Raw genomic sequence first — 27,755 nt, 5'->3', positions numbered from 1 at the left:
GGGGGCGGGGCCTGACCTGGTAATGAATGTCGGTTGGTTGGCGCGGAGATTTGAAGGCGCGCGGAGATTCGCAGCCGTTAGTCATGGTGCATCGCGCGGTGCCACGGAGCAGCCTCCTGTCGTTGCTGAAAAAGCACAAACCGCAGCTGCGGCACAGCAAGGACGTCCACATAATGGTGAGGCCGCCCACACTAAACCTCTCTCCTTCCCTCGCCGTGTTAGCACCGGTCCCTTAATCCTGTCTGACAGTCCTGCCCCCAGTCATTGGATTCGCAGAACGATGGCTGGGCCGGTAACCGGGCTCATGCCCGCTATGTTTATTTCCGGTCGGCCGACAAGGGTTTCCTTCCCCGCCCCGCCGAAGCAAACGCCGCGTTCAGGGTATCACTGAGGCGGTCCAGTGAAACTAACAATTGTGTCCAAAGCGGTTTTGAGTGCCAGGGGTTGATGTCGATAGGGGTTCACATTAGGGCTGCACGGAAGCACCGTGGGTATCACTGCTGTTTCACAGAGCCAGGGTCCCAAGTTTGATTCCTGGCTTTGGGTCACTGCCTGTGCGGAGTCTGCACCTTCTCCCCGTGTCTGTGGGTTTCCTCCGGGGGCTCCGGTTTCCTCGGACGAATTTGAACAACGTGCCGTTCAGTGAATTGGACATTCTGAATTCTCCCTCTCCCCAAGCAGGCTCCGGAGTATGGACGAGGGGACTTTCACAGTAACTTCATTACTGTGTTAATGTAAGCCTACTTGTGACAATAATAAAGATTATTATTACAATTACCTCTTTACATTCTGGCTGACTGGATCACCTCAGCAGCATGGGGATTGGGATAATGGGCCAGGAGGGGGAAGAGTGGGTTGGGCCAACTTTGCTCAGAGAGATGAGGATTTAAAACACAATTTGTGTTCATTCAGCACGCTTTTTTTGTGAAACGAAATATAATGAAACAAAAGACTGGTTTCATATGTCGGTCACTATAATAATAATCTTTATTGTCACAAGTAGGCTTACATTAACACAGCAATGAAGTTACTGTAAAACGCCCCTAGCCGCCACATTCCTGCACCTGTTTGGGTACTCTTGAGGGAGGAACCAGAATATCTAATTCCCTAACAACGTCTTTCTGGACTTGTCGGAGGAAACCGAAGCAGCCGGAGGAAACCCACGCAGACACAGGGAGAACGTGCAGACTCCACACAGACAGTGACCCAAGTGGGAATCGAACCTGGGACCCTGGAGCTGTGAAACAACTGCTACCTACTGTGCCACCCAGTAATGGCTGATGGTGTGAAACCTGATCCAGAGAAGATTGCAGCCATGCGGCAAATGGATATTCCTGTGGATGAGCACGCTCTACAGCGTTTTCTGGACATGACGACCTCTCTCCAAATTCATTCTGTGCTACAGTGAGGTCACCGGACCACTTTGCCAATTCCTCCTCCAGGATATTGTAGAATCATAGAATTTACAGTGCAGAGGGAGGCCATTCAGCCCATCAGATCTACACCAGCCCATGCCTCCACCCTATCCCTGTAACCCACAAACCCACCTAATCTTTTAGACACTATGGGCCAATCCATTTCACCTGCACATCTTTGGACTGGGGGGAAACCGGAGCACCCGGAGGAAACCTGTGCAGACTCCACACACACACACACACACACACACACACACACAGTCACCCGAGGTCGAAATTGAACCCGGTCCCCTGGAGCTGTGAGGCAACAGTGCTATCCACTGTGCTGCCCTATTTAATGGTGTTGGTAAGGACACCACACACCTCTTTCAACAGGCTCAAACGAGCATTGGCAACCCCACCGGTACTACAATGCTTTGTTCAAGCCCCTGTCATAATCTCGGCAGATGCCTCCCCAGTATGGACTTGGTGTAGCATATACACAAAATTGCTTTTGCCTCAAGGGCGCTCACTGGCACTGAGACTCACTATTCACAAATTGAGAAAGAACTTGCCTTATTTTTTTGCATGTTAGACATTAAAAAATTTTAAAATTCATTTTTACGGGATATGAGCATCACTGGCTGGGCCAGCATTTAATGCCGTCCCTAACTACCCTACATTTCGGAGGCATTTGAGAGTGAATCACAGTGTTGTGAGTCTGGAGTCACATGTAGGCCAGACCAGGTGAGGATGGCAAATTTCCTTCCCTAAAGGGCATTAGTGAACCAGATGGATTTTTACAACAATCGGCAATGGCTTTATGATTGTCATTAGACTTTTAGTTCCAGATTTTTATTAAATTCAAATGTCATCATTGCAATACTGACCCTCTACCTACACTAATATGGACAAGGCAGTCTCCAGATGCTCACCTTGTAATGCGCTGCGCCAAGCCAAGGAACTGCTATATTTGCATAAGGTCCCAGACCTGTGGGCATTCACAGCGACTCATATTTTTCAGTAGAATAATAAGCAGCACTTGGTCTCATTGACTTAGATTTTGGGTGATTCGAGCTCAATTACCTTCCGAACACACCCAGCAGTTCAGTGATAAAGTTCAAGAACTGCTTTGCCACTCATGGCATTCTGCAGAGAATCATGACAGGTAATGCTTGACAATTCGTCTGTGAGGAGTTTTGGAATTTTGCACGCACCTGGGACTTGGAGCACATCACAAGCAGCCCCCTCCACCCACTGTCAAATGGGCTAGCAGAAAGAGAGGTACACTCAGCCAAACACCTCTTGGGGGAAAATGTGCCTGGGACCACTTCATGATGTTGCGCTACTTAGCCTGCATAATCTCTGACAGGGTCTGTCCTTGTTAGCACAACACCTTTTTTCCAGGTGCACGAGGACCATGAGTCCCACTGCTAAGGCTCTGTTACAGCCCAAAATTGAAACTGAGGTGCACTGTTGCAACGCTGACTGCGCAACAAGGCACATTACGATCGACATGGAGGCCTTAGCCTCCTAGCACCAGGCCAAATGGTCTGGGCCCAGACTGCACATTGCTGTGGCCAGATGGAGGTGGTCAGCATCAAAGCCCTGCAACCCAACAACTACAAGGTAGCTTCTGTGTGGTCGCTTCCAATGGCAACCAGTACCTGCTCAATTGCCATTATCTCAGGGCCATCACCGATAGTTGATGCTGCAATTCAACCACCTTGTCTTGACCACAGCCCTCCATACCCACATTCATTCAGACCCCATCGGAGTCTGAAGCGGCGGGTCCCACATCTACAGCACACATAATGTGCCTGGTGAGACCAGTGAAATGAACAAGGGCCGTAGAACAGTCTCCCACCTATTTGAGTTACCGCACGCTCTGGGTGCCTTAGCAGCCCCAACACGATATCGAGATTTCGTCTCCTCAGACTGTTCAGGTTGACAAACATTATTTTGTTCTCTGTTTGTTGTTCCCTCACACTACATGCTGCAAGAAGGGGGAGCAGTAGACACAATGGGCAGTGAATCAAATTGCAAGACCCCAATCTGTGTTTCATTGTTCACACAAACCAATTGTTGTATAGCTAATTGCTTTTGCACACCCATATCTATGTATAGTTTCCACTGTGTACACTTGCACCTCATGCCACTGGGGGTCCAAATTAATCTGGGAGGATGTAGACCGGGCTATAATGTGACTATGTGTTGTGTAACATGTCCTGTGGACAGGGGAGCCTGTAGACTTACTTGGATTTCCAGAAAGCATCTAATGTGCCACATCAAAAGTTATTGCCAAAAATAAAAGCTCAGATGTAGGAGATAACATGTTAGTCTGGATTGAAGGTTAACTGTCTGGCAGAAAATGGGTCTTTGCCTGAATGGCAGAATGTGACGTGCCGTCCTGTAGGGGCCTGTGTTAGGGTCTCAACATTTTGCAATTTACTTAATAACTTAGATGAGGGGAGTGAAGGCATGGTAACAGTTTGCAAATGATTCAAAGATAGGTGGGAAATGATTCAAAGATAGGTGGGAAATGATTCAAAGATAGGTGGGAAAGACATTGAGTTTGCAGGTGGAAATAGATAGGTCGAGGGAGTGGACAAAAATCTGACACATGGAATATTATATGGGAAAATGTGTAGTTCACTTTGGCAGTAAAAATAAAAAAGCAGAGTATTACTTAAATGGAGAGTGACTGCAGAATGCTGAGGCACAGTGGAATCTGGGTATTCTAGTGCATTAGTCACAAAGGTTATGCAGGTGTATCATGTAATTAAGAAGGCTAAAATAATCCTATCCTTTATTGTGTGAGGAAGTGGTTAGCATTGCTGCCTCACGGCGCCGAGGACCCGGGTTCGATCCCAGCCCCAGGTCACAGTCTGTGTGGAGTTTGCACATTCTCCCTGTGTCTATGTCGGTCTCGTCCTTAACTCAAAAGATGTGCAAGGTAGGTGGATTGGGCATGCTAAATTGCCCTTTAATTGGGGAGGAAAAAAGAATAGGGTTCTTTAAATTAACAAATAAGGGCGCAGAAGAGATTTATCGGGATGTTGCCTGGGCTGGAGAGTTTTAGCTATGAAGGGAGATTGGATCGGCTGAGATGATTTTCCTTGGAGCCGAGGAGATAGGGTGGGTGGGGGGGGCGGTGGGAGAAGAACATGATTGAGATTGTAAAATGAGGAGCATGGATAGAGTAGGACAGGACAACATTTTTCCTCTTGGTGGAAGGATCAATGACCGGGTAAAGATTTATGGTAAAGAGTAGGAGGTTTAGAGGGGATGTGAGGAAAAACCTTTTCACTCAAAGTGGCTAGGAGTCTGGAATACGCTGCCTGAAAGGGTGGTGGAGGCAGAGACCCTCATAATATTTAAGAAGTATTTAGATGTACACTTGCAATACCAAGGCATACAAGACTAGTCTTCCAAGTGCTGGAAAATGGGATTAGAATAGTTAGGTGGTTGTTTTTGACTGGCACAGACACCATGGGCCGAATGGCCTTTTCTGTGCTGTAAGCCTCACTGACTAAACTAGATGTATCTGTGGACAGACTGGAGAAACTGAGGGCTGGATTCTCCGCCGTGGGGATGCTCCGTTTTGCCGGTAGCCCGGGGGTTTCCCAATGGCGTGGCGCTGCCCCACAATGGGAAACCCCATTGACCAGCTGTTTAATGCTGTGCATCAAAACAGATTGCACTAATAATCCACCTTTCTGTATCTTTTATAAAATCACACAGGTAGAGTCACACGCAAAGTATTTATTTTGAAGCGAGTTCTCTTTTCCTGTTCATGCTTTTTTAAATAATTCTTCTCACAAAATAACATTCTGAGCATTGCCATTGGTGCATTTTGGTAATCTGGCATGGCAGGACGGAGAATCCAGCACTGGGTTTTTATCTTTAGAATAGAGAAGACAAACAGAAGATTTGATAGATGGTTTTGAAGGATTTTGATTAAGAGATGCTCCCCTGTGAGTGATAGGTCAAAACCAGCAGGTGCACATTTTAGATGCTTGGGTAAAGAATCAAAGGCAGCACAAGGAAAATAATTTTTTAAAAGTAATGGACGGTTATGGTTTCGAATGCGGTGCCTATTGGGACGGACACAGATTCAATAGAAACTTTCAAACAGAAATTGGATAACTACCAGTATTTGAAATAGAAAAAAAATGAAGGAATATGTAGAATGTATTTAACTACATTGCTTTTTGAAAGAGCCAGTGCAGATTCAATGACTGAATCATCAATGACTGAATCATCTCCAATTCTATCTAATTGTATTGTTCTGATTTTTAAATAAGGTGTCAGACAATCTGTATAGTTTTTCTTAATAGAAAATCTTCAAATATACTTATGAACAGTTGTACATTTTGGAAACTATGTGAATGCCATAGGTTGTCATCTCTATTTCCTTAAACTTTAAAAATGTAATGTGAGAAGTTAATTTGTTGAATTGTTTATCTTATCTTTAGATGTAATTTTGATGCCATTTAATTAATTAATTTCTTGAGAATATTGGTTAGATTCTTGAAGAAAAATCAGTTTTTCTGAGGGTACAGAAAAGATTTACCAGGATGTTGCTGATATGGAGGGCATTAGCTACGAGGACAGGTTGGAGAAACTTGATTTGTTCTCACTGGAACGACAGAGATTGAGGAGCTTCTTGATAGAAGTCTACAAGATGAGCATGAACAGAGTGGATAGTCAGAATCGTTTTCCCAGAGTGGAAGAGTCAATATCTAGGGGGCATAGTTTAAGGTGCGAGGGGCAAGGTTTAAAGGAGATGTGCAAGGCAAGTTTTTTATTTTACACGGTGTTGGGAGCCTGGACCTCACTACCAGGGGCGGTCGTGGAAGCAGATACGATAGTGACGTTTAAGGGGCGTCTTGATAAATACATGAATAGGATGGGAATAGAGGGATATGGTCCCTGGAAGGGTAGGGTTTTTTAGTTCAGACGGGCAGCATGAGGGCCGAAAGGCGTGTTTCTGTGTTGTAATTTTCTTTGTTAGTTGCAGAATCTATCATACTAGATGGTTCCTCAAATTTAATGCTGTGCATCAAAACAGATTGCACTAATCCACCTTTCTGTATCTTTTATAAAATCACACAGGTAGAGTCACACACTAAGTATTTATTTTGAAGCTAGTTCTCTTTTCGTTCATACTTTTTGCATTTATTCTTCTAATTAAAATAACATTTTGAGCATTGCAATTGGTGCATTTTGGTGATTCTGTCAAGATAGTCTATCACCCTAGTTCTCTGGTTTCTGTGCAGTGTTTCATACTGAGAAGAGAAGTTATAGCTGATATCATCTCATTATGTGATGCATTAATAGGAATGCAGTAATTGAAAAAATTGTCCTCAACATCAGACTTCACTTGGACCTGTTAAAAATATATCAAGAATTCACCAGGTTTACCAAACTAGAATGGGTGAGCTATCTTATGAGGATGGTTGGACAGGCTCGGCTTGTAGGAGTTTAGAAGAGTAAAAGGTGATTTGATTGAAACTTGACAAGGAGGGGATGCTTCCTCTTGTGGGAGAATCTAGAACTAGGGGTCACTGAAAGGATTGTCCATATAAAATGGAGATGAGGCGAAGGTTTTTCTCTTGAGGTCCGAATCTTTGGAATTCTCTTCCACGAAAGGTGAAGGAATCAGGGGCGAAATTCTCCTACCCGCCCCGCCACATTTCTGCCCCGACCGGCCGGCGGGAGTCTCCGTAACACCGGCCGGTCAATGGGGTTTCCCATTGTGGGGCAGCCCCACGCCGTCGGGAAACCCCCTGGCGCCGGCAAAACGGAGACTCCTGCCGGCGGAGAATGACGCCCCAGATCTTTGAATATTTTTAATGCAGATGTGGATAGATTCTTGGTAAGCAAGGGGGGTTATTGGGGGTAGGCAGGATTCAGATTTGAGATGACTGTTAGATCAGCCAGCCATGATCTTATTAAATGGCGAAGCGGGCTCGAGATGTTGAAAGGCTAATTCATGTTTGTTTGTATATAATTTCTAAATCATTTTTGTAGTTATGAACATTACTGGAATACGTAATTGCAAACATAACCAATTGGTTTACTAATCCAAATCCTTGTATGAAGTGAGTCATAACGAATAATCAGCTGGTTCAATAATGATTAAAATGCCAATTTTTAGTGTTTTTAAAAATATGAACAATAAGAATGCTTGGTTAATGAATTTAAAGGGAGGCTTGGAATAGGTAGTCTTCCAGTGTTTTAATTTACTCCAACATAGGGAAGTTCTTGTAACAACTATATTTTTATTTGTTGAATTTTTAAAAATATTTTTTGGCATACTAAATAGACAGCTGTACTATACCATGATGGGAACAAGAATAACTTGAAGATTTTTTGAACTGTGTTACACGAGGGAGCTATTAGAAAATTGGGTCCAGAAATGCGACACCAATATGTTGGGTAATTCAGGAGTTAAACAGACTGAAGGGAAAAGAACCTGCTAGCACAGAGTCAGAGGAATATGCCCACACCTGGCCAAGTTATATTGTCCCAGTCAGACCTAAACTTGTTAGTGGGAATACACAGGAGGCCACAGATCCATTGGTCTTCAGGACACTCCTGCCTGACCATCTATTAGCGGCTTACTGAGTCTGATGGCCTTTTTGACTGTCAATGGGAGATTAGTTGCGCATCAACAGAGCATGGCTCTGTTCCTTTGTACAAACGGGCAATCAAACAGCCGAGATAACGCTGATGGGTTCAACCCAACAGATAACCTTTGTTTGAGCGACTAGGCTGAGCTTAGAGCGAGAAGAAATGCTGTTTTGAACATTTACGGTGGAGAAGGCTTTGGAAATCGACCGAGAGGGTAATGAAATTTGCCACTTTGGCAGGCTTTATAAAAAGGGTTCAGAACGAATGTCCCTACCAGAAGAAAAATTGCTTTGTAAATGGCAGTATTGCCTTTGTCTGCCTATGAAAGTGGCATGAGAGCTGCATGTTCTGTTTGTGTTGTTTAATGGGAACTAATGCATTAAGGTTAAGAAACCGCATGTAATCTGTTATTGTTAAGGTTGAAGTTCAAAAGTTTAGATATTGTTTTATTTCTTTGCAAGTTTGTTTATAAAGCACAGTGTTAGCACTGTTGCTTCACAGCGCCAGAGTCCCAGGTTCGATTCCCGGCTTGGGTCACTGTCTATGTGGAGTCTCCCTGTGTCTGAGTGGGTTTGCTCCGGTTTCCTCCCACAAGTCCCAAAAGACGTGCTGTTAGGTAATTTGGACATTCTGATTTCTCCCTCTGTGTACCCGAACAGACAAAAGAACAACAAACAAAGAACAAAGAAATGTACAGCACAGGAACAGGCCCTTCGGCCCTCCAAGCCCGTGCCGACCATACTGCCCGACTAAACTACAATCTTCTACACTTCCTGGGTCCGTATCCTTCTATTCCCATCCTATTCATATATTTGTCAAGATGCCCCTTAAATGTCCCTATCGTCCCTGCTTCCACTACCTCCTCCGGTAGCGAGTTCCAGGCACCCACTACCCTCTGCGTAAAAAACTTGCCTCGTACATCTACTCTAAACCTTGCCCCTCTCACCTTAAACCTATGCCCCCTAGTAATTGACCCCTCTACCCTGGGGAAAAGCCTCTGACTATCCAGTCGGAATGTGGTAACTAGGGGACTTTTCACAGTAACTTCATTGCAGTGTTAATGTAAGCCTACTTGTGACAATAAAGATTATTTATTATTTATTATTTATTAAAATATCTGACATCTATTTCTTATATTCACTCCTGGAACAAATTGATCTTTCCGAACTATCTTAAAACTTTAAAATGTTATGGCTCTGGTTCAGCCTCTTAGCCACTGTGGAGAGCTGACCAGGGCATCCTTAACAACTGTCATAAGCATAACTTAAACTATTTGAGTTGCGATAGTGAAGTACTTAAGGGCTTTTGATCCTTTAGAAAGTTACTTCAATTAAAAAAAACCCCCACCAGAAATCAGAAACAATGCTTTAATAGTTTTTCAAATCAACTTGCAAAGATATCTGGTTTTTTATTTAACCTACTATGTATAATGAATTGATCAAATTTCAAAGTATCTGTTGTGCATCATGCTTTAAGTTGTATGTTTTTAGTTATATATATATTTAGTGCAGAGAAAATCTGTGTAATCTTCTACACACTGAGATTAAAGTAAAATCTTCAACCTCCCTCTTGTATGAAATTAATGCTCTGTAAATTGAATTCAAACAAGCCAAGGAATAGCATGTGAAAGGAGAGAGAAAGTTTTACGTGATTTTCTTTACATAATAGGCCCCATCCTTGAAAAATCACTACGTCTGAAATTACTTAGCAAGATTTCAAATGTCAATTCAAAACCATTGGTATTGCGAATTGCTTGGGTTGTGCACATGAATTCATTCCTCTTCCTTCTTTTCTGTTGTTTGACCATCTATTGTGACAAAAGCAATCTTTTTATCATTTGAATTGCAGGTGCATTTAGACTGTCTCTTGTTCCTTCATCGTTTAGCAGTGGAGGCACGGACGAAAGCTGTTGAATCAAAAAGTTCTACCATTCAACCAAACAATGTCAAGGAAGTGGCAAAGGTAAAACAAACATTTTTAAGTTGCAATAATTGATGCTATTTAATATTAATCGCACTAATATTGGATAGATTTTTTTAATCCAATGTTAGATATTCTGTGGTCATCCATTCCAGTGGACATGGTACAAAAACTTTAAACTTTCAAATATGCTTTACTGAAATATTAATGACAACATTTAATGCTCAATGTGAATGGAAAGAATCTAAACATTCTCAGCTCGTTAGCTCAATACTGTTCTTCAACTGAACAAACTGTTTTACTGAGCCTCCTGAAGATGTTTCTTTTTCTATATATTAATGTTAGGGAAAACAATGGCAGAGCTATCAATTGCTTGTTGAGAGGAGTTTCCTTCAACTCTACTTCTCCAGAAGCTCAGGTTGAGCTAAAGCCTGCACAGGGAATATGGAATGAATGGCCTTCTGTCCTATCATTTAATTGATTCACTGTATAACTAACGTGCAAAATCTTTAGGTTTTCCTTCTGCGCCAACTTTGACACTGCAGCAATAAAACTAACTGGTTGGTCCTATTTTGGCCACAGATTATGGGTTTGCTGGTTTGAAAGTGGATAGATCTTTCACATTGAATGCAATCCTGTGTCTAACATTGTGTGGAAGTATGGTTATTTGCTCTGAAGTGAGCCTAATAGTTCAATATTACTGATTCAATTACTGGTAGATAGTTCTGGTTGCACAGATATTAAAGCTTGATTTCATTTTATGCTTTGAGCAACCTATTGGGTTCTAGCACAACTTTGAAGTACCCGCTTACTCTTGGTTATTCAGAATTGTGAACACGAGTGGGAGACAAAGCAAGGTTTATTTGGAATGTTTTTCCCATAGAATTCCTACAGTTCAGGAGGATGTCATTCATCGAGTTTGTACCGACCCTCTGTTCCAACTGCCCAATCCCCGCAATCCTACCTAAACTGCATGTCCTTGGACTATTAAGGGCTAATTTTAACATGGCCAATCCACCAAACCTACACATCTTTGGACAGTGGGAGAAAACCGGAGCACTCAGAGTAAACCTATCCAGACATGGGGAGAATGGGCAAATGCCACACAGACAGTCACTCAAGGCTGGAATTGAACCCTGGTCCCTGGCGCTCTGAGGCAGCAGTGCTCACTACCGTGCCACCTAAAAGAAGTATAAGTTCAGAGCAGTGAGGAACAGGTGAGGATTGAGATCATTGTAAGTTTGCACTCAACATTATAATTTGAGGTAAATGTGCTGAAAGGTAAATTAAAATAGAGGGATGAGGGACTTTTTAAAGATGTATTAACTGATGGTAGGTGTTAAGATACAGATGGGCAGAAATGCATACAGCTTTTCTTCGGAGAAAATCAATTTGAAAAGGCAGTTTGTAGCAAGTTGCCTGTGTTGCTTGAATAGAATTTATAAAAAAAGAAAAAATATTTCTGTAGTGGATTGTTACATTGTCAAACAGAAGGCTGCTTGTGACACCGCAAGGTCCAGGTGTCGTGCTATTAAATTCACATTCCATTCAGGACTGAGCCAAAATAGATGACTTTCCTGTCAAAAGGATAAGTATTCCCCTTTAGATTAGAATTTCAGCCATAAACTCTACAACTCGCATTTTTAAGGAGTTTCCCTTTCCCTCACCATTTCCTTTCTCACACTCTCCTCACGTGTGTCTATCAGAAAACGGAGTTGAGGGAGGGTGGTGCGGGCAGAGAAATTGATGTCGCTGTGATAGCTATATATTATATCTTCAACCTTTCGCAAAGTGGAAATTTCACGTAGATATGTTCCAGAAGCCAAGTATACTTAATTAACTGTTTTTTATAAGGTACTTTTAAAATGTCCCCAGGCACTTCACAGAGGTGTGAAGAAAAATAAGAAAGAGAACACTTACTCAATGGAGTGGTATTTAGGAGGAAGCTGAAAAAGCAATATTCAAGCATTGGACCTAAGTGGGTGTACATCAGCTGCCAATATTGGGGTGAAGGCAGGGGGCTTCACAAAAGATTAGAGTCAGTGGAATAAGATTTGTGGTTAGGAGGGTGGAGATGTTTCAGAGGTTGGAGAAGATTACAGACCTGGGTAGGAGTAAGATCTTGGAGAAATTAAAGCATAAATGTGATTCTTTTAAATGAGTCTTTGAGAATCGGTGCCAGTATAGGTTTCAGTGGACCTGGGTGATGAATGCTTGTAATTTTGTTTGGAATAAGATACATGTGGAGGATGGGAGTCTGATCAGGCTTTTGCTGCTGCAGAGACTTGAACAGATACAAATCTAGGTTGACCCTCAATACAGTGTTGTTGGAGTGCTGCACTGTCAGTGGTGCTGTTTTTTTTTTACATAAAACGTTAAACTGTGGCCCCATCTTCTCAAGGTGATAAAAAGATCCTGTTATACTGTCTTGAGCAGCAGTGTCCTGGTCAATATTTATCCCTCAATGAACATCACTAGAACAATAATTGTCCGCTCATTTATTACATTGCTGTTTATAGGAGTTTATGTGAATTGTCTGCAGCTTTTCTTACAAGGCAATAGTGCTTTCATTCGATGTAAAATACTGGAATGTCCTGAGGTGGTGAAAGGCACTGTAAACGCAAGCCCTTTTCTTTTAACTCACTTACTGGACTTGCCTAGAAACTCTGAATGCCCCTTCTGAGTAGAGATATCCATAGTCATGATTGCAGCAGTCTCAACCCTGCGTTGCACCAATTTTGACTTGGATGGCTTTCATGACCTCCAGTCTGAGCTTAGACTGCAGTACTCAAATGTTGGATGGCTTCTCCCTGTGCTGCAACGGCAGCTAAGATGTCAGCCGTCAGACATTGCATCACGGTTGGGTCTGCAAGTACTCATGGTGTTGGCCACCCCTTTCATACTGGAAAGGATGGACTCCAAGCACTTCATGAATCCCTGTGCCAAATTGGAGCCAGAGACCTCCATGCTTCTTGACAGTGACAAGAGGCTTTGTGGCAGGCCGACTAATGCACCAAGCATTGTTTCCTTTACGCCACCCAATTGAAATCCTCATCTGAATCATCTCTAGTCTCTCGTTCCAGTGAGCTGGCACACAAACTATTTTTTCCCTCTAACCTGGTTGCCAGCCATTTGTGTCCAGTGACTCAGCACATGCTGAATCCAACTCTGCAGTATCCTCAGGAAAATAGTGTTAGTACCTAAGAGATTGGCTGCGAGTATGAGATGAAGTGATAATGCTTCTAAATCAGACTGCCTTGCAGGATGACTTGGAGCAGCTTTGGATTCTGGTGTAACTCTCACCCTTCAAGATGACACACCACTGGCTGCAAAGTAGTAGTTCTTGGGTATCTGAAAGAATAAATGCAGAAGGAGAGGATGGGATGAAGGAAGGAGGGTCAAGAGGTCTCATAGTCACACCATCTACAGCTTCCACTTCATGCCAGAGAGCAGGATTAGAAAGAGGTTGGGTTTGAGAAGTGCATAAGGAAGGAACATATTGTTATCCTGAATGTTCTCAACAATGTTGAATGCAATGGCCTTAGTCACAGCCGACCCCATGTGGCAGATCACCGTTTCCTACAGAGGCACAGGAGACTCGGCTGAACTGTGCCTTTACAGTTCTCTGCTGCCACCTTTGTCCTGAAAAAGAGCAGGAAAAATGTTATTGAGTGTGTTGCAATATGTTTAACTAATGTGCCTGCCATGTCTGAATAACTGGAGGTATGTGAAGCAGTACAAGGTGGGTATGAGACTGACAGCATTGGTAAGTGTGTACGTTTGGAGTGGAGTCTCTGAATGTTAGGCATGAGTCCTGATTGTTAATGAGGGAGGGGGGGGGGTCTGTGGAACTTTAATAAATCTGACGGTTTGGTTGCCTGTTGATAGGTGATGTTGTTTGAAGATGTATTGGCTGACCTTAATCACTCTTGTGAGGCTGTTGTACCATTGCCAGTTCTGCAGCCAAGCCCTTCATGATTCTATATACCCATTCCCTTCTCAGGATGCTCATTGAGGGTCTCCTGGTCCACTAGAATCGTAGAATCCCTGCAGTGCAGAAGGAGGTCATTTGGCCCATCATGTCTGCACTGACCTCTGAAAGAGCACGTTACCCAGGTCCATCCACCCCGCCCTTATACCCTGTAACCTGACCTGCACATCGTGGACTATAAGGGGCAATTTAGCATGGTCAGTCCATCTAACCTGCACGTCTTTGGACTGTGGAAGGAAACCCATGCAGACACTGGGAGAATGTGCAAACTCCACACAGTCAACCAACGCCAGAATCAAATCTGGGTCCCTGGCGCTGTGAGATAGTAGTGCTAATCACTATGCCACTCTGGAAATATGGCATTAGTTTGTGTGCTGTCTGCCTCAACAGGACATTGGGTAATCATGCATCAGTGCAATATCTGGCTGAATCAAATTTTTCCCCCTTGGACTCTACATGGTTAAAGAAATACATTTGATTGGTTTACATACCTCACTTTACATCTTTCTTATTAAAAGAAGAACAAGTGGCTAGGTTAATCAGTCGTTCAAACGAGAACTGAATTAATGTAACCCAGATGAAGTTCTATAGGGGAGCTCACCTATCAGGAGTGCGCATTTTGTACAGATTCAGTACTCTTAATTTCCATTTTTGATTTGTCCTTCAAGGGTTATTTTGAACTAGATACTTAAGGAACTAATTAGTTCAGAATCCTCTTGAAATACCCTCTGGTTGTCTATAATTGTTGTAACCTTTGAATTTGAATTTATGAAGTAAGGTTAGTGGCCTTAAACAGTATGTGGTAAGTGACTTAAGATATGTTTAAACCTGAGCACTGCTTTTGATTATGTAAACTATAATTATAAGCATTAGTTTTGGAGATTCATCTATCTTGCATTGCAATTTATGGTAACCTTAGAATATAAATTTCATATTAAAAAAAGTTTTATTTTCCTTTTTTATGTTGCAGGTAATTTGAATCATGTATTTAACCAAAATTTAAGTTACTTCAGAAATATTTTACATAAGTATCTGCAAAAAAATGTAATATGGTGCTATCATTGTTTCAAATCATAATATTAAAATAGTGTAAATAGGGCCGCATGGTATCACAGTGGTTAGCAGTGACACGGGTTCAATTTCAGTGTCTGGGTGGGTGCTCCAGTTTTTCCCACAGTCCAAAGATGTGCAGATTAGGTGGATTGACCATGCTAAAATTGCCCATAGTTCTATGAATGAAAAACATTGTTTATAACGTAAGAGGTTTTCAAATCTGCAAATGATATTTTTGTGAGCATTATACAAAATAATTATTGACTTGAAATAATTATTTGAGAACCTAATTTGTTTGTGATTTTAAAGATTACAGAAATTGATTCAAAAGTACTTTTTAAAAGGAGAATGTCCTGTAATAAATACATTGCAGGAGTAAGCACAAGTTGGGAATGAGGAGAACTGGAACAAAATGGCTTTGAACAATTTTAGCATTTGTGAGAGTATCCTGCACTGCAAAGGCATCTCACCAGGCTGCTGTCCCTGGCTTTCCCACATACAGATCAATCTTCAGTTCTTGCTGTTCCTGAAGTTGTTTCAAATGCTTATCAATTTTTTTGTAGAATATTTGTTCAGCAAGCTTCTGACATTGATTCTCAACTAATTGCATAATTAGTGTATTCTTTCATCACCTTCTATAAATCTTTACATCTGAACTGGATTATTGTGCCCCATTAAATGAATGCTAAGAGATCTCCTACCTTAAAACGGTTATAGCACAGAAGGAGACCATTCAGCTTGCTGTGTCTTGCCTTCTAGTTGTAAGAACAACTCGGCTCGTTCCACTCCCCGCTTTTTGCCCATTGCCCTCATATTTTTTCTATTTTTGTAATTATCCAATTCCCATTTGAAAGCAGCAATTGAATCTATCTCCAGCACGCTCTCAGGCAGTGCATTCCGGATCCTAGCCACTCACTGCATAAAATAGTTTTTCCCCATGTCACCATGTTGGTTCTTATGCCATTCACCTAAAATCAATACTCTGTGGTTCTTGACATTTTTGCCAATGGGAAGTTTCCCTCTATCGACTCTGTCCAGATCCCTCATGATTTTGAGTACCTTTATAAAATATCCTCTCTGCCATCTCTAAGGAATGCAGTCCTAGCTTCTCCAAAATATCCATGTATCTAAAACCCCTCATCCTGGAACCATTCATGTAAATCTTGGCTGCACCCCTCCAATACCTTCACATTCTCCTTAATGTGTGGTGCCCAGAATTGGCACAATAATCAATTTGAGGCCGAACCACTTTTTGACAAACGTTTGTCATACCTTCCTTGCTTTTGTACTCGATGCCTCTATTTATAAAGCCTGGAATTGCACATGGGACTAGACTGTCCCAGACAGGGCAGACTAGATAGGGTAGATGTAGGGAAGATGTTACAAATGATGGGTGTGCCCAGAACCAGCGATCACAGCCTGAGGATTCAGGGTAAACCATTTCGGGCAGATGTAAGGAGACATTTCTTCACAGAGTTGTGAGCCTGTGGAATTCATTACCACAGGAAGTAGTTGATGCTAAAACTTTGAATATATTCAAGAGACGGCTAGATATAGCACTTGGGGAGAATGGGATCAAAGGCTATGGGGAGAAAGCAGGATTAGGCTATTGAGTTGGATGATCAGCCATTATCATGATAAATGGCGGAGCAGGCTTGAAGGGCCAACAGGCCTCCTGCACCGGTCTTCTATGTATCTATGTATTGTTAACCACTTTCTCAACCTGCCCTACCGCTTGGTGCACATATACCAAGTCTCTATCGGGGACCTGGTGCGGCGGGTGTTGCAAGTAGCACTGCCATTTAACTGTGGATTAAGGTGTTTCACAGACTCCCAGGCTCTTTTGTGCAACCAAAGGGAGTCTGTCTTCCAAATAAATAGATTACCCGAGGTTGCAGCCCCTTCTTATTTATTTGAAGGGGTTGCTCCTCAACCTTTGGTTGCACTTCTACCCCAAGCTCCTAATCTTTGGTCACCCAGTGCGGAGGAGGCGGTGACAGAGCTGGACCTTCTCGTTAGTCTTCTGGGCCATGCCAAGGTGGCCAATAACAGGTCCAGGGAACGGGCAGTCAAGGTAGTCATCTGACCCGAGTGTCTGCCCTTCTACAACGGCTACACTTGTGGCTGAGTGGCCTTGGAGAGGTCCACTTGTACACTTCAGGCCTTTATGTAGATTGACTGCATTATCCTCATTAACCTTCTTTGTCTCCTCTTCTAATAACTCAAGCAAGTTCGTTGAACACGATTGCCTTTAACAAATCTATACTGGCTTTTCATAATTAATCCATGTTTGTCCAAGCGACTTAATTCTGCCCTGGACTATTGTTCCTAAAAGCTTTTCTACCACTGATTGACTTGTAGTTGCTTGGTTTAACCCAATTCTGTGTTGGGAGTAAGGGTGTACCATTTGCAATTCTCCAGTCCCCTGGCACCACCCCTGTAGCTAAGGATGATTGTCAGATTATGGCCAGTGCCATCAAAATTGTCACCCTTGATTCCCTCAGCATCTTCGGTTGCATCTAATCTGATCCTATTGGTATATCAACTTGTAAATACAGTCAACCTTTCTGATACCTCTATCAATTTTTAGCATATTGAGTGCCTCAGCTACCTCTTTTACTGTGATTTCTTCCTTGGAGTACTTGTACCCTATGCCTCCAAGTGTAGATCTTCTTTTAGATCCCTAACTGGCCCCATTCCTCTTATGCCTTTTTACTATTCATATGTCTATCAAAGACTTTTAATTCCGTTTTCTGGTAGCTGCTTGTTTCATCTTGTATTCTCTCTTTGCTCATTTATTTTTTCACTACCCCTCTGAACTTTGTCGATTCAGCCTCTTGTGTCATTAATGGGACATCTGTCATGCACGCCCTTTTTCCGCTTAGTTTTATACTATCCCGTATGGCATCCAGAGAACTCTGACTTTGTTCTCCCTTCTTTCTTTGTCATGGAAATGTACTTTGATTGTATCTGAATTATCTCCATATGTTTTTACCTTCTAAACGTTTGATTTCAATTTAGCTGGGGCAGATCCATTCTCACCTCACTGAAATTGGCCCACCCCCAATTCATTATTTTTACTCTGGATTTCTCTTTGTCTTTTTCCATAGCTAATCTATACCTCATGATACAATGATTGCTGTCCCTGTAATATTTCCCGACTAATATTTGACTCACTTGGCCCATCTCATTCCTCAGAGCTAGCAGTGCCTCCATCCTCCTTTCTCATTGGGCTAGAAACAGACTGATGTAAAAAATTCTCCTGAACACATTTCAGAAACTCTTGCTCCTCTATGTCCTTTGCACTATTAAGTCCCCGTTATACTACATATTTTTGCATCTCTGTAATTTCCTTACAAATTCGTTCCTCCGTATATTTCTTGCTAGTTGCTTGTCTAAGAGTACACCTCTATTCTTAGCTCTAACCAAATAGGTTATATCCTAATCCCTTCAAGAGTGTCCTCTATCCCCAGTATTATAATATTCTCCTTAATCAGTGCTACCACTACCACGTCTCCTTTCTTTATTGGGCACCTTGTGCTGAAAATTAAGGGATGATGGACGGGTCACCCTACCCTCCCTCTACGTCCCGGAAGCAAAGTCAGCCTGAAGCCAACCCGTTCCATGTTGACCTGCAGCCACAACATGCTGTGGTGGGCTAAACAAGGGCCGATTTAAGGGAAGGCTGAGTGGGATTTCCAGCAATCATTGGGGAGGGAGCAACTCCATCATAGAATGATGCAAGGTTCATGACACTGAAAAAGGCCACCTGGCCCATCGTGTCTGGGTTGGCTGAAAAACAAACCACCAGCATAACCCCACTTTTCAGCATTTGGTCCTTCGCCCTGGGGTTATGGCAGTTCAGATACATATCCAGGCACCTTATAAATGAGTCATAGAGTTTTACCGCTAAAGATAAAAGCGTCCCTTCAGCCCATGTCTGTGCCGACCATCAAGTACCTACCTATTTTAATCCCATTTTCCAGCACTTGGTCCATAATGCTCATGTAATTGCTTCTAAATGATCAGCGTTCCTGCCTCTTCCACCCTTTCAGACAGTGAGCTCCAGATTCCCACCACACTCTGGGTGAAATAATGTTTCCTCAAATCCACTCCAAATCTCCTGCCCTTAACTTAAATCTATGCCCCTGGTTATTGACCCCTCTACTAAAGGGAAAAGTTCCTTCCTATCTACCCTATCCATATCCCTCATAATTTTGTACACCTCGCCAATGTCCCCCTCAGCCTTCCCTTTTAATTCATTTTTTCGGGGTGTGGGCTTCGCTGGCCAAGCCAGCATTTATTGCCCATCCCTAATTGCTCTTGAGAATGTTCCTTCTGGAACCACTGCACTACATGTGGTGTAGTACTATTAGGGAGTTCTGGATTTTGATTCCTTGCCTTGTTTGTCCTCACAAAATGCATCATCTCTCACTTTTGAGTTGAGGATTTCTGCCTCTCCTACCTTTTCAGACAGTACGTTCTAGACTTCTACAACCCTCTGGACAAAAAAGGTTTCCCTCATCTGCCTTGTAACCTTTCTATCAATCACTTTCAATCTATGTTACCTAGTCTCTGAACTTTCTGTTAAAGTAGATAGGCCTTTCCCATCCATTCTATCCAGGCCCCTCACAGTTTTGTAGATCTCCATCACATCTCCCTCAGCCTTCTTTGTTCCAAGAAGAACAACCAAGCCTATCCAATCTTTCTCCATAGCTGCAATTTTCCAGTCCTGCTGGTTTAGCACAGTGGGCTAAACAGCTGAATGTAATGCAGAACAAGGCCAGCAGTGCGGGTGCAATTCCTGTACCAGCCTCCCCGAACAGGCGCCGGAATGTGGCGACTAGGGGTTTTCATAATAGCTTCATTGAAGCCTGCTTGTGACAATAAGCGATTATTGTTATTATAATCCTTAAAGTCTCATTTTTACCCTCTCTTGTAAAATTCCATCCTTTCTGTAATGAGATGACCAGAATTGCACACAGTACTCAAGTTATGGCCTAACTATAATGTTTTATATATGTCCACCATAGCCTCTCTGCTCTTCTAATCTGTGCCTCAGCTAATAGATTGAAGAAATCCATATGAGTACTTAACCACCTTATCAATCTTTCCTGCTACCTTAGGGGATCTGTGGACATTCACTCCAAGGTCCTCGTTTCCTCTATACCTCTCAGTATCCTTCCATTTAATATGTATTTTCCTGCCTTGTTTGATCTTTCAAATACATCACCTCACTTTTCCAGGTTTAATTCCATTTACCACATTTCTGCCCACCTGATTGGTCCATTGATATCTTCCTGCAGTCTGCAACTATCCCCATTATCAATCTGCCAACTAATTTTTGTGTTGCCTGCGAACTTCTTGATCATTCCCCTTGTATTTACGTCAAAATCATTAGTGTATACCACATGTGATGAATGTAGGACATTTTTATATAGATCATGGTGTATAGATTATGGTACATGCATCTGTTTCAGTAATGTTAATAAGAACCTAGGTTAAGGTATCCAGACTCTGTCTGCTAAAAGCCGCAAATAAGTGGCCATAAAAGGTGTGGTCATGATTAATTGTAACCATTTATTTGTTTACAGAGGTTGCCAGTGCAACATTGTTATGATTGCTGGAGATTCCCTGGAGAGTAGATAATTTGAGACATTTTAGATTTAGATTTATTGTCACATATACTGAGGTATAATGAAAAATATTTTTCTGTGTACTGTCCAGGCAGATCGTTCCATACATGAAAAACATAGGCCATACGATAAATACACAATGTAAATACAAAGATATAGACATAGACATCGGGTGAAGCAGTCAGAGTACAGTGGTAGCATACGGAATATAGTGCTATTCATTGTGTATAGACTTGGGTAAGCAGGTCATGGGATCTGAGTGGGATAGAGATGATGTAATATAATGGGAGGAGCAAGAAACCTTTTGAAAGGGTCCCCCCCTCTCCTTCCCCCCTCTCCTTCCCCCCCCCCCTTCCCCCTCCTCCCCCCCCTTCCCCCCCCTTCCCCCCCCCCTTCCCCCCCCCCTTCCCCCCCCCCTTCCCCCCCTTCCCCCCCCCCCTTCCCCCCCCTTCCCCCCCCCTTCCCCCCCCTTCCCGCCCCTTCCCCCCCCCTTCCCCCCCTTCCCCCCCTCCTTCCCCCCCCCTCCTTCCCCCCCCTCCTTCCCCCCCCCCTTCCCCCCCCCCCTTCCCCCCCTCCTTCCCCCCCCCTTCCCCCCTCCTCCCCCCCCTTCCCCCCCCCCTTCCCCCCCCCCTTCCCCCCCCCCTTCCCCCCCCCTTCCCCCCCCCTTCCCCCCCCCTTCCCCCCCCCCTTCCCCCCCCCCTTCCCCCCCCCTTCCCCCCCCCCTTCCCCCCCCCTTCCCCCCCCCTTCCCCCCCCCCTTCCCCCCCCTTCCCCCCCCCTTCCCCCCCTCCTTCCCCCCCTCCTTCCCCCCCTCCTTCCCCCCCTCCTTCCCCCCCTCCTTCCCCCCCTCCTTCCCCCCCTCCTTCCCCCCCCTCTCCTTCCCCCCCTCTCCTTCCCCCCCCCTCTCCTTCCCCCCCCCCTCTCCTTCCCCCCCCTCTCCTTCCCCCCCCTCTCCTTCCCCCCCCCCTCTCCTTCCCCCCCCCTCTCCTTCCCCCCCCCTCTCCTTCCCCCCCCTCTCCTTCCCCCCCTCTCCTTCCCCCCCTCTCCTTCCCCCCCTCTCCTTCCCCCCCTCTCCTTCCCCCCCTCTCCTTCCCCCCCCTCTCCTTCCCCCCCCTCTCCTTCCCCCCCCTCTCCTTCCCCCCCCTCTCCTTCCCCCCCCTCTCCTTCCCCCCCTCTCCTTCCCCCCCTCTCCTTCCCCCTCTCCTTCCCCCCCTCCTTCCCCCCCCTCTCCTTCCCCCCCCTCTCCTTCCCCCCCCTCTCCTTCCCCCCCCTCTCCTTCCCCCCCCTCTCCTTCCCCCCCCTCTCCTTCCCCCCCCTCTCCTTCCCCCCCCTCTCCTTCCCCCCCCTCTCCTTCCCCCCCCTCTCCTTCCCCCCCCTCTCCTTCCCCCCCCTCTCCTTCCCCCCCCTCTCCTTCCCCCCCCTCTCCTTCCCCCCTCTCCTTTCCCCCCCCTCTCCTTCCCCCCTCTCCTTTCCCCCCCTCTCCTTTCCCCCCCTCTCCTTCCCCCCCTCTCCTTCCCCCCCTCTCCTTCCCCCCCTCTCCTTCCCCCCCTCTCCTTCCCCCCCTCTCCTTCCCCCCCTCTCCTTCCCCCCCTCTCCTTCCCCCCCCTCTCCTTTCCCCCCCTCTCCTTTCCCCCCCTCTCCTTTCCCCCCCTCTCCTTTCCCCCCCTCTCCTTTCCCCCCCTCTCCTTTCCCCCCCTCTCCTTCCCCCCCCTCTCCTTCCCCCCCCTCTCCTTCCCCCCCTCTCCTTCCCCCCCCTCTCCTTCCCCCCCTCTCCTTCCCCCCCTCTCCTCCCCCCCTCTCCTTCCCCCCCCTCTCCTTCCCCCCCTCTCCTTCCCCCCCCTCTCCTTCCCCCCCCTCTCCTCCCCCCTCTCCTCCCCCCCTCTCCTCCCCCCCTCTCCTCCCCCCCCTCTCCTCCCCCCCCTCTCCTCCCCCCCCCTCTCCTTCCCCCCCTCTCCTTCCCCCCCCTCCTTCCCCCCCTCTCCTTCCCCCCCTCTCCTTCCCCCCCCTCTCCTTCCCCCCCCTCTCCTTCCCCCCTCTCTCCTCCCCCTCTCTCCTCCCCCCCCCTCTCCTTCCCCCCCCTCTCCTTCCCCCCCCTCTCCTTCCCCCCCCTCTCCTTCCCCCCCCTCTCCTTCCCCCCCCTCTCCTTCCCCCCCCTCTCCTTCCCCCCCCTCTCCTTCCCCCCCCTCTCCTTCCCCCCCCTCTCCTTCCCCCCCCTCTCCTTCCCCCCTCTCCTTCCCCCCTCTCCTTCCCCCCTCTCCTTCCCCCCTCTCCTTCCCCCCTCTCCTTCCCCCCTCTCCTTCCCCCCTCTCCTTCCCCCCTCTCCTTCCCCCCTCTCCTTCCCCCCTCTCCTTCCCCCCTCTCCTTCCCCCCTCTCCTTCCCCCCTCTCCTTCCCCCCTCTCCTTCCCCCCTCTCCTTCTCCCCCCCTCTCCTTCTCCCCCCTCTCCTTCTCCCCCTCTCCTTCTCCCCCCTCTCCTTCTCCCCCCTCTCCTTCTCCCCCCCTCTCCTTCTCCCCCCCTCTCCTTCCCCCCCTCTCCTTCCCCCCCTCTCCTTCCCCCCCCCTCTCCTTCCCCCCCCCTCTCCATCCCCCCCTCTCCATCCCCCCCTCTCCTTCCCCCCCCTCTCCTTCCCCCCCCTCTCCTTCCCCCCCCCTCTCCTTCCCCCCCCTCTCCTTCCCCCCCCTCTCCTTCCCCCCCCTCTCCTTCCCCCCCCTCTCCTTCCCCCCCCTCTCCTTCCCCCCCCTCTCCTTCCCCCCCCTCTCCTTCCCCCCCCTCTCCTTCCCCCCCTCTCCTTCCCCCCCCTCTCCTTCCCCCCCCTCTCCTTCCCCCCCCTCTCCTTCCCCCCCCCTCTCCTTCCCCCCCCCTCTCCTTCCCCCCCCCTCTCCTTCCCCCCCCCTCTCCTTCCCCCCCCCTCTCCTTCCCCCCCCTCTCCTTCCCCCCCCTCTCCTTCCCCCCCCTCTCCTTCCCCCCCGCTCTCCTTCCCCCCCCTCTCCTTCCCCCCCCTCTCCTTCCCCCCCCTCTCCTTCCCCCCCCCTCTCCTTCCCCCCCCTCTCCCTCCCCCCGTCTCCTCCTTCCCCCCCCCCGTCTCCTTCCCCGCCCCTCTCCTCCCCCCGCTGTGTTTGCTAACTTTATTTACAAGTGGCGTTTGATCTGTAAAGGGCTTTGCTTAATTGAAGGTATTAATTGAAGTGTTTCCTTTTATTTTAAGAATGTTTGTTAATTGAAAAGGTATTTTCTATGATGTTAATGTGGTTACTCCTGTGTTAATAATAAAGTTTGTTTTGATATGAAAGATCCCTATTTGTTAGGGCAATCACTCCTGAAACGAAGTACCCTTTCCTCACAGTTTTACAAAATGAAAAATTGTTTGAGTCTCGTCCAGTTTCCTAACATAAATTGGGGATTGGGCTGGTATCGTAACACACAAAAAGCAGGGGATCTTGTACTGAGCCCTGTGGAAATCTGCAGGAAACAGCCTTCCAATCGGAAACACATCCATCAACAATCGCCCTTTGCTTCCTTCCACTGAGCCAATTTTGTATCCAGCTTGTTATAGTCCCAGAGATCCCTTGGGCTTGCATTTTTAAAATCAGTTTGGCACCTTGTCAATAGCCTTGCTAGAATGAATGCCATCCTCATCAATCCTCTTTGTTACTTGCTCAAAAAAGTCATTCAAATATGACCGACGTGGTCTTCCCTTAAATCTGTGATGACTGTCCTTGAGTAATCCGTGCCTTCCTAAGGGACTTGATTCCAATGGTCAGACTGACTGGCCTCTAATTATTTTGTCTGTCTCTCACCCACCTTTTAAACAAAGGTACAACGTTAACAGACCTCCGATCCTTCACCACACCTGTAATCACAAGACTAAACACTGGACCCTGCCAAGTAAAGGTTTTACTAAACCCAGTTGTAGACCTATTTGATATATTGTCTTTTAGAACGGAGAGGAGTGATGAAAATGTAGATAAAGCAATTTTTTTTTTCATTTACCCATTACTAAAGTTGCACTTTCAACCTAACATCTAGCAAAAAGTGTGGCCCGCCAGTTTTTTAGTTTGCTTATGGGATGCGGGTGCTGCTGGAAATGTATTGCCTATCCCCAATTTCCCTTGGTTGTGAGCTGACTTATTGAACTGCTGCAGTCCATGTGGTGAAGGGACCCCCCCATAGTGCTGTTGGGTAGGGAGTTTTTGAGCCAGTGACAATGAAGGAACAGTGTTACATTTCCAAGTCATGCTGGTGTATGTCTTGGAGGGGAACCTTTAGATGGTGGTATTTGCATGTGCCTGCAGCCCTTTACGTTCTGGGCAGTAGAGTTTGAAGTTTTAGGAGGTGCTGTTAAGCCTTGGTGAGATACTGCAGTGCATCCTATAAATGGCACTCATTATCTACAATGAGCTGGTGGTAGAGGGAGTGCCAATCAAGTTAGCTGCTTTTTTCTTTATGATTTGTGTTATTAGGTGGCACTCACCAAGCAAGCGGAGAGTATTCCATCAGACTCCTGTTTTTTTTTTTAGGTGGTGAAAAGGCTTTTATGAGTGAGGAAATTAGTTGTTTGCTTCAATACCCCAACTTCTGGTTTGCTCATGGGGTCACGGTATTTATGTGACTGGTGTTGCTAACTTTTGGTTGGTTAACTTGGCTCTGTTTTATAACCTTTGCTCTCGAGTCGCCAGGTATCTTTATGATACCGCCACGAGGTTCAAGTTCGAGTAATGACGAATAACTCAATACACCGATTAGTAAGATTTAAATCAAAGCACATTTATTATACACAGTAATCGCTACTCATGGACAAATTCTACGTCTAAGCTACTTCTACGACTAACAGGCCTGTACTTAACTTCGGACTGGCCCACCAGGTCAGGGGAACAAATGGCCTTTCGTTCGGGTTCTGAGTCTGCGGGATTCGAAGTTGGTACGGATTGATAGCTAGGAGCCCCTATCTCGTAGCGAGCGTTGACTTAAGACTTGCGATCTCTCGGCGGCCGTTGGACCGGTCGCGGTCAATGTTGGTTCGCGTTGCTGGATGACCCGGTCAAGAAGAGGGCCGATTTGAACTTGGGGGCTTAACTTTATCGTCCCCAGGGGGTTCCCGCCTTTCGGGGCGGACCCTGTACCTGGTTCTAGGTGATTGGACTTTGTTCCAATCGCTTGGTTCGATTTCTCCAATACTGGAGTGGTTCCCTGATCGATGGGTGGTCTTGAGGTGTCCGTTAACCTCTTTTGTGTTGGCTCCTGCTGGCGCCGGGGAGTCTGGCTTGGTTTTGTTTGTCCCAAATGTTGCTATTGTTCCCGGGGATTGCTTATTAGTATGTAGATGGTTGCTACATTATTATGCAGATGGCTGCTAGTATCGATGCTGTCTGGGCCTTTGCAGAGTTAAATACACAGCAAACTTGCACCTGCTGGTTTCTGCCTGTGTTGGCTAAATTTCCCTTCAGCATTTGCCGTTCGCCATTTTAAATCGGGACTTGGCCAACTCAGGTGGCTACACTGGTCCAGTTAATTTTCTGGTCAGTGCTAATGATGGACATTTGATACTGTTGCTGAATGACAAAGGGAAGTAGTTATACTGTATCATGCTGGAGATGCATTACCTGGTTTGTGCGTGGCACAAATGTTAATTGCCACTTGTAGTCCAAGCCTGAATGTTGACCACACCTTGCTGCATGTGGCCACGGACTGCTTCAGTATCTGAGGAGTTGTGAATAGTACTCAATACTGTAATCATTGTTGAACATATCCTCTTCTGATTGGGAAGGTCACTGATTAAGCATCTGAAGATGGTTAGACATTGCCTTGAGGAATTCCTGAGATGATGCCCTGGGGCTGAGGAGATTGGTATCCAATAACCGTGCGGTCTTCCTTTTGTACTAGGTTTGAATGCAGCCATTGGGGAGTTTTCCCTCGGGGATTCCATTGCCCTAAATTTTACAAGGGCTACACTCATCCCATGAGCTCTCGCCTCACTTCCAACATTTCACACTTTTTGCCCATTTTATGCCAAGACTGTATGATGGTCTGGAACTGACTGGTCCTGGAAAACCAAAAATGAGCATCGGTGAGCAAGTAGGTGAGTTAAGTGCCACTTGATGGCACTGTTGATGACAACTTCCATCACTTTGATGATTGAGATTGATGGGGCAATAAATGGCCAGATTGGATTTGCCATGCTTTTTGTGCACAGGACATACCTGGCAAATTTTCCACTTGTTGGCATATTTGCTTTAAATTGTTTTTACTATGGAAAATATATGATGGTTTAGGGTAAAATAGCAATTTTTCTGATTAAAATATTTGTGTATGGTCCTTGTATAGATGATCCTAGACGGTTGTAATACTCCTTTGATAGTTTTCCAATTAAATAAAATTTACTCTTGTAGAAATATTTATTGTGACCTTCTCTGTTGTAATTAAGACATGACAACCTGTTCTCAGATCATTGTGTACAAAGCATGATGATAGATCATAAAACATACACGCTCTTTCAGTAGTTGAGTGTTTTTCTATTTTTAATTTGCAGGCTATTCTGAAGAAGAGTAGAGGCTGAAGAGAAACGATGCATATATTATCAACACCATTTTCTGTATTTGATAAACTATTGCTAACTAAAATACTGAGTTGCATGCAATCAAGGAAAGGAAATGTTTTTTTTTGAAGAGACAGTTTCTTTGTCTCAGTTTCTTAATTAAATAATTCAATTTTTGTTATTCTTTCACTTTAATATTACATGACTTTTTTTCAAACTATTTGTTCTACAATGTATTAATACTTTTACAAAAACAGTGTACTTATGTTTGGTAGTCTCTCTGAGCAAATGAATAATTCCGATTTCAGACGAAGAATCATCTTGACAGAATTGTTGGATTCATGTTGCTTTCGATATACCGTGCTACGTAATCAATAAATTATTAAAAGATCAGTACATTTTAACTTGCTGTAAATAAAGTTTATAATGTATAAAATACAGTTCACAGATTTATGTGTCTTTAAAAAATGCTGGGTTTATTTCCTATTTATTAAACACCGCTGTGGAATACTTATTTTGTGTGCGATTATGAACAAGAGAAAATACAGTGAAAATTGAAAAAGCAGTCAATGATTAGCCGAGCAAAACTTT

At 45.3% G+C, this 27,755-nt stretch overlaps 1 protein-coding gene across 1 annotated transcript; it reads left to right on the top strand.

Moving 5' to 3' along the window:
- On the top strand, positions 1 to 27,604 carry cenpw (centromere protein W). Its single transcript, XM_072499248.1, has 3 exons — positions 1 to 176; positions 9,882 to 9,995; positions 27,159 to 27,604. The coding sequence occupies exons 1-3, from the start codon at positions 27 to 29 to the stop codon at positions 27,183 to 27,185; spliced, it is 291 nt and encodes a 96-aa protein (XP_072355349.1). The 5' UTR covers positions 1 to 26; the 3' UTR covers positions 27,186 to 27,604.
- The last annotated feature ends 151 nt before the right edge of the window (positions 27,605 to 27,755 follow it).

This window comes from Scyliorhinus torazame, chromosome 4, assembly GCF_047496885.1.
Source record: "Scyliorhinus torazame isolate Kashiwa2021f chromosome 4, sScyTor2.1, whole genome shotgun sequence".
NCBI lineage: Eukaryota > Metazoa > Chordata > Chondrichthyes > Carcharhiniformes > Scyliorhinidae > Scyliorhinus > Scyliorhinus torazame.
This window is presented reverse-complemented; position numbering and strand designations above follow the sequence as displayed.

What these genes read in the sequence shown, in the direction of transcription:
- cenpw (XM_072499248.1), top strand. Translation starts at nt 27, where the DNA reads ATGTCGGTTGGTTGGCGCGGAGATTTGAAGGCGCGCGGAGATTCGCAG. An exon ending in GCAAGGACGTCCACATAATG is followed by an intron (nt 177 to 9,881) that starts GTGAGGCCGCCC and finishes TTTGAATTGCAG; the next exon opens with GTGCATTTAGACTGTCTCTT. An exon ending in ATGTCAAGGAAGTGGCAAAG is followed by an intron (nt 9,996 to 27,158) that starts GTAAAACAAACA and finishes TTTAATTTGCAG; the next exon opens with GCTATTCTGAAGAAGAGTAG.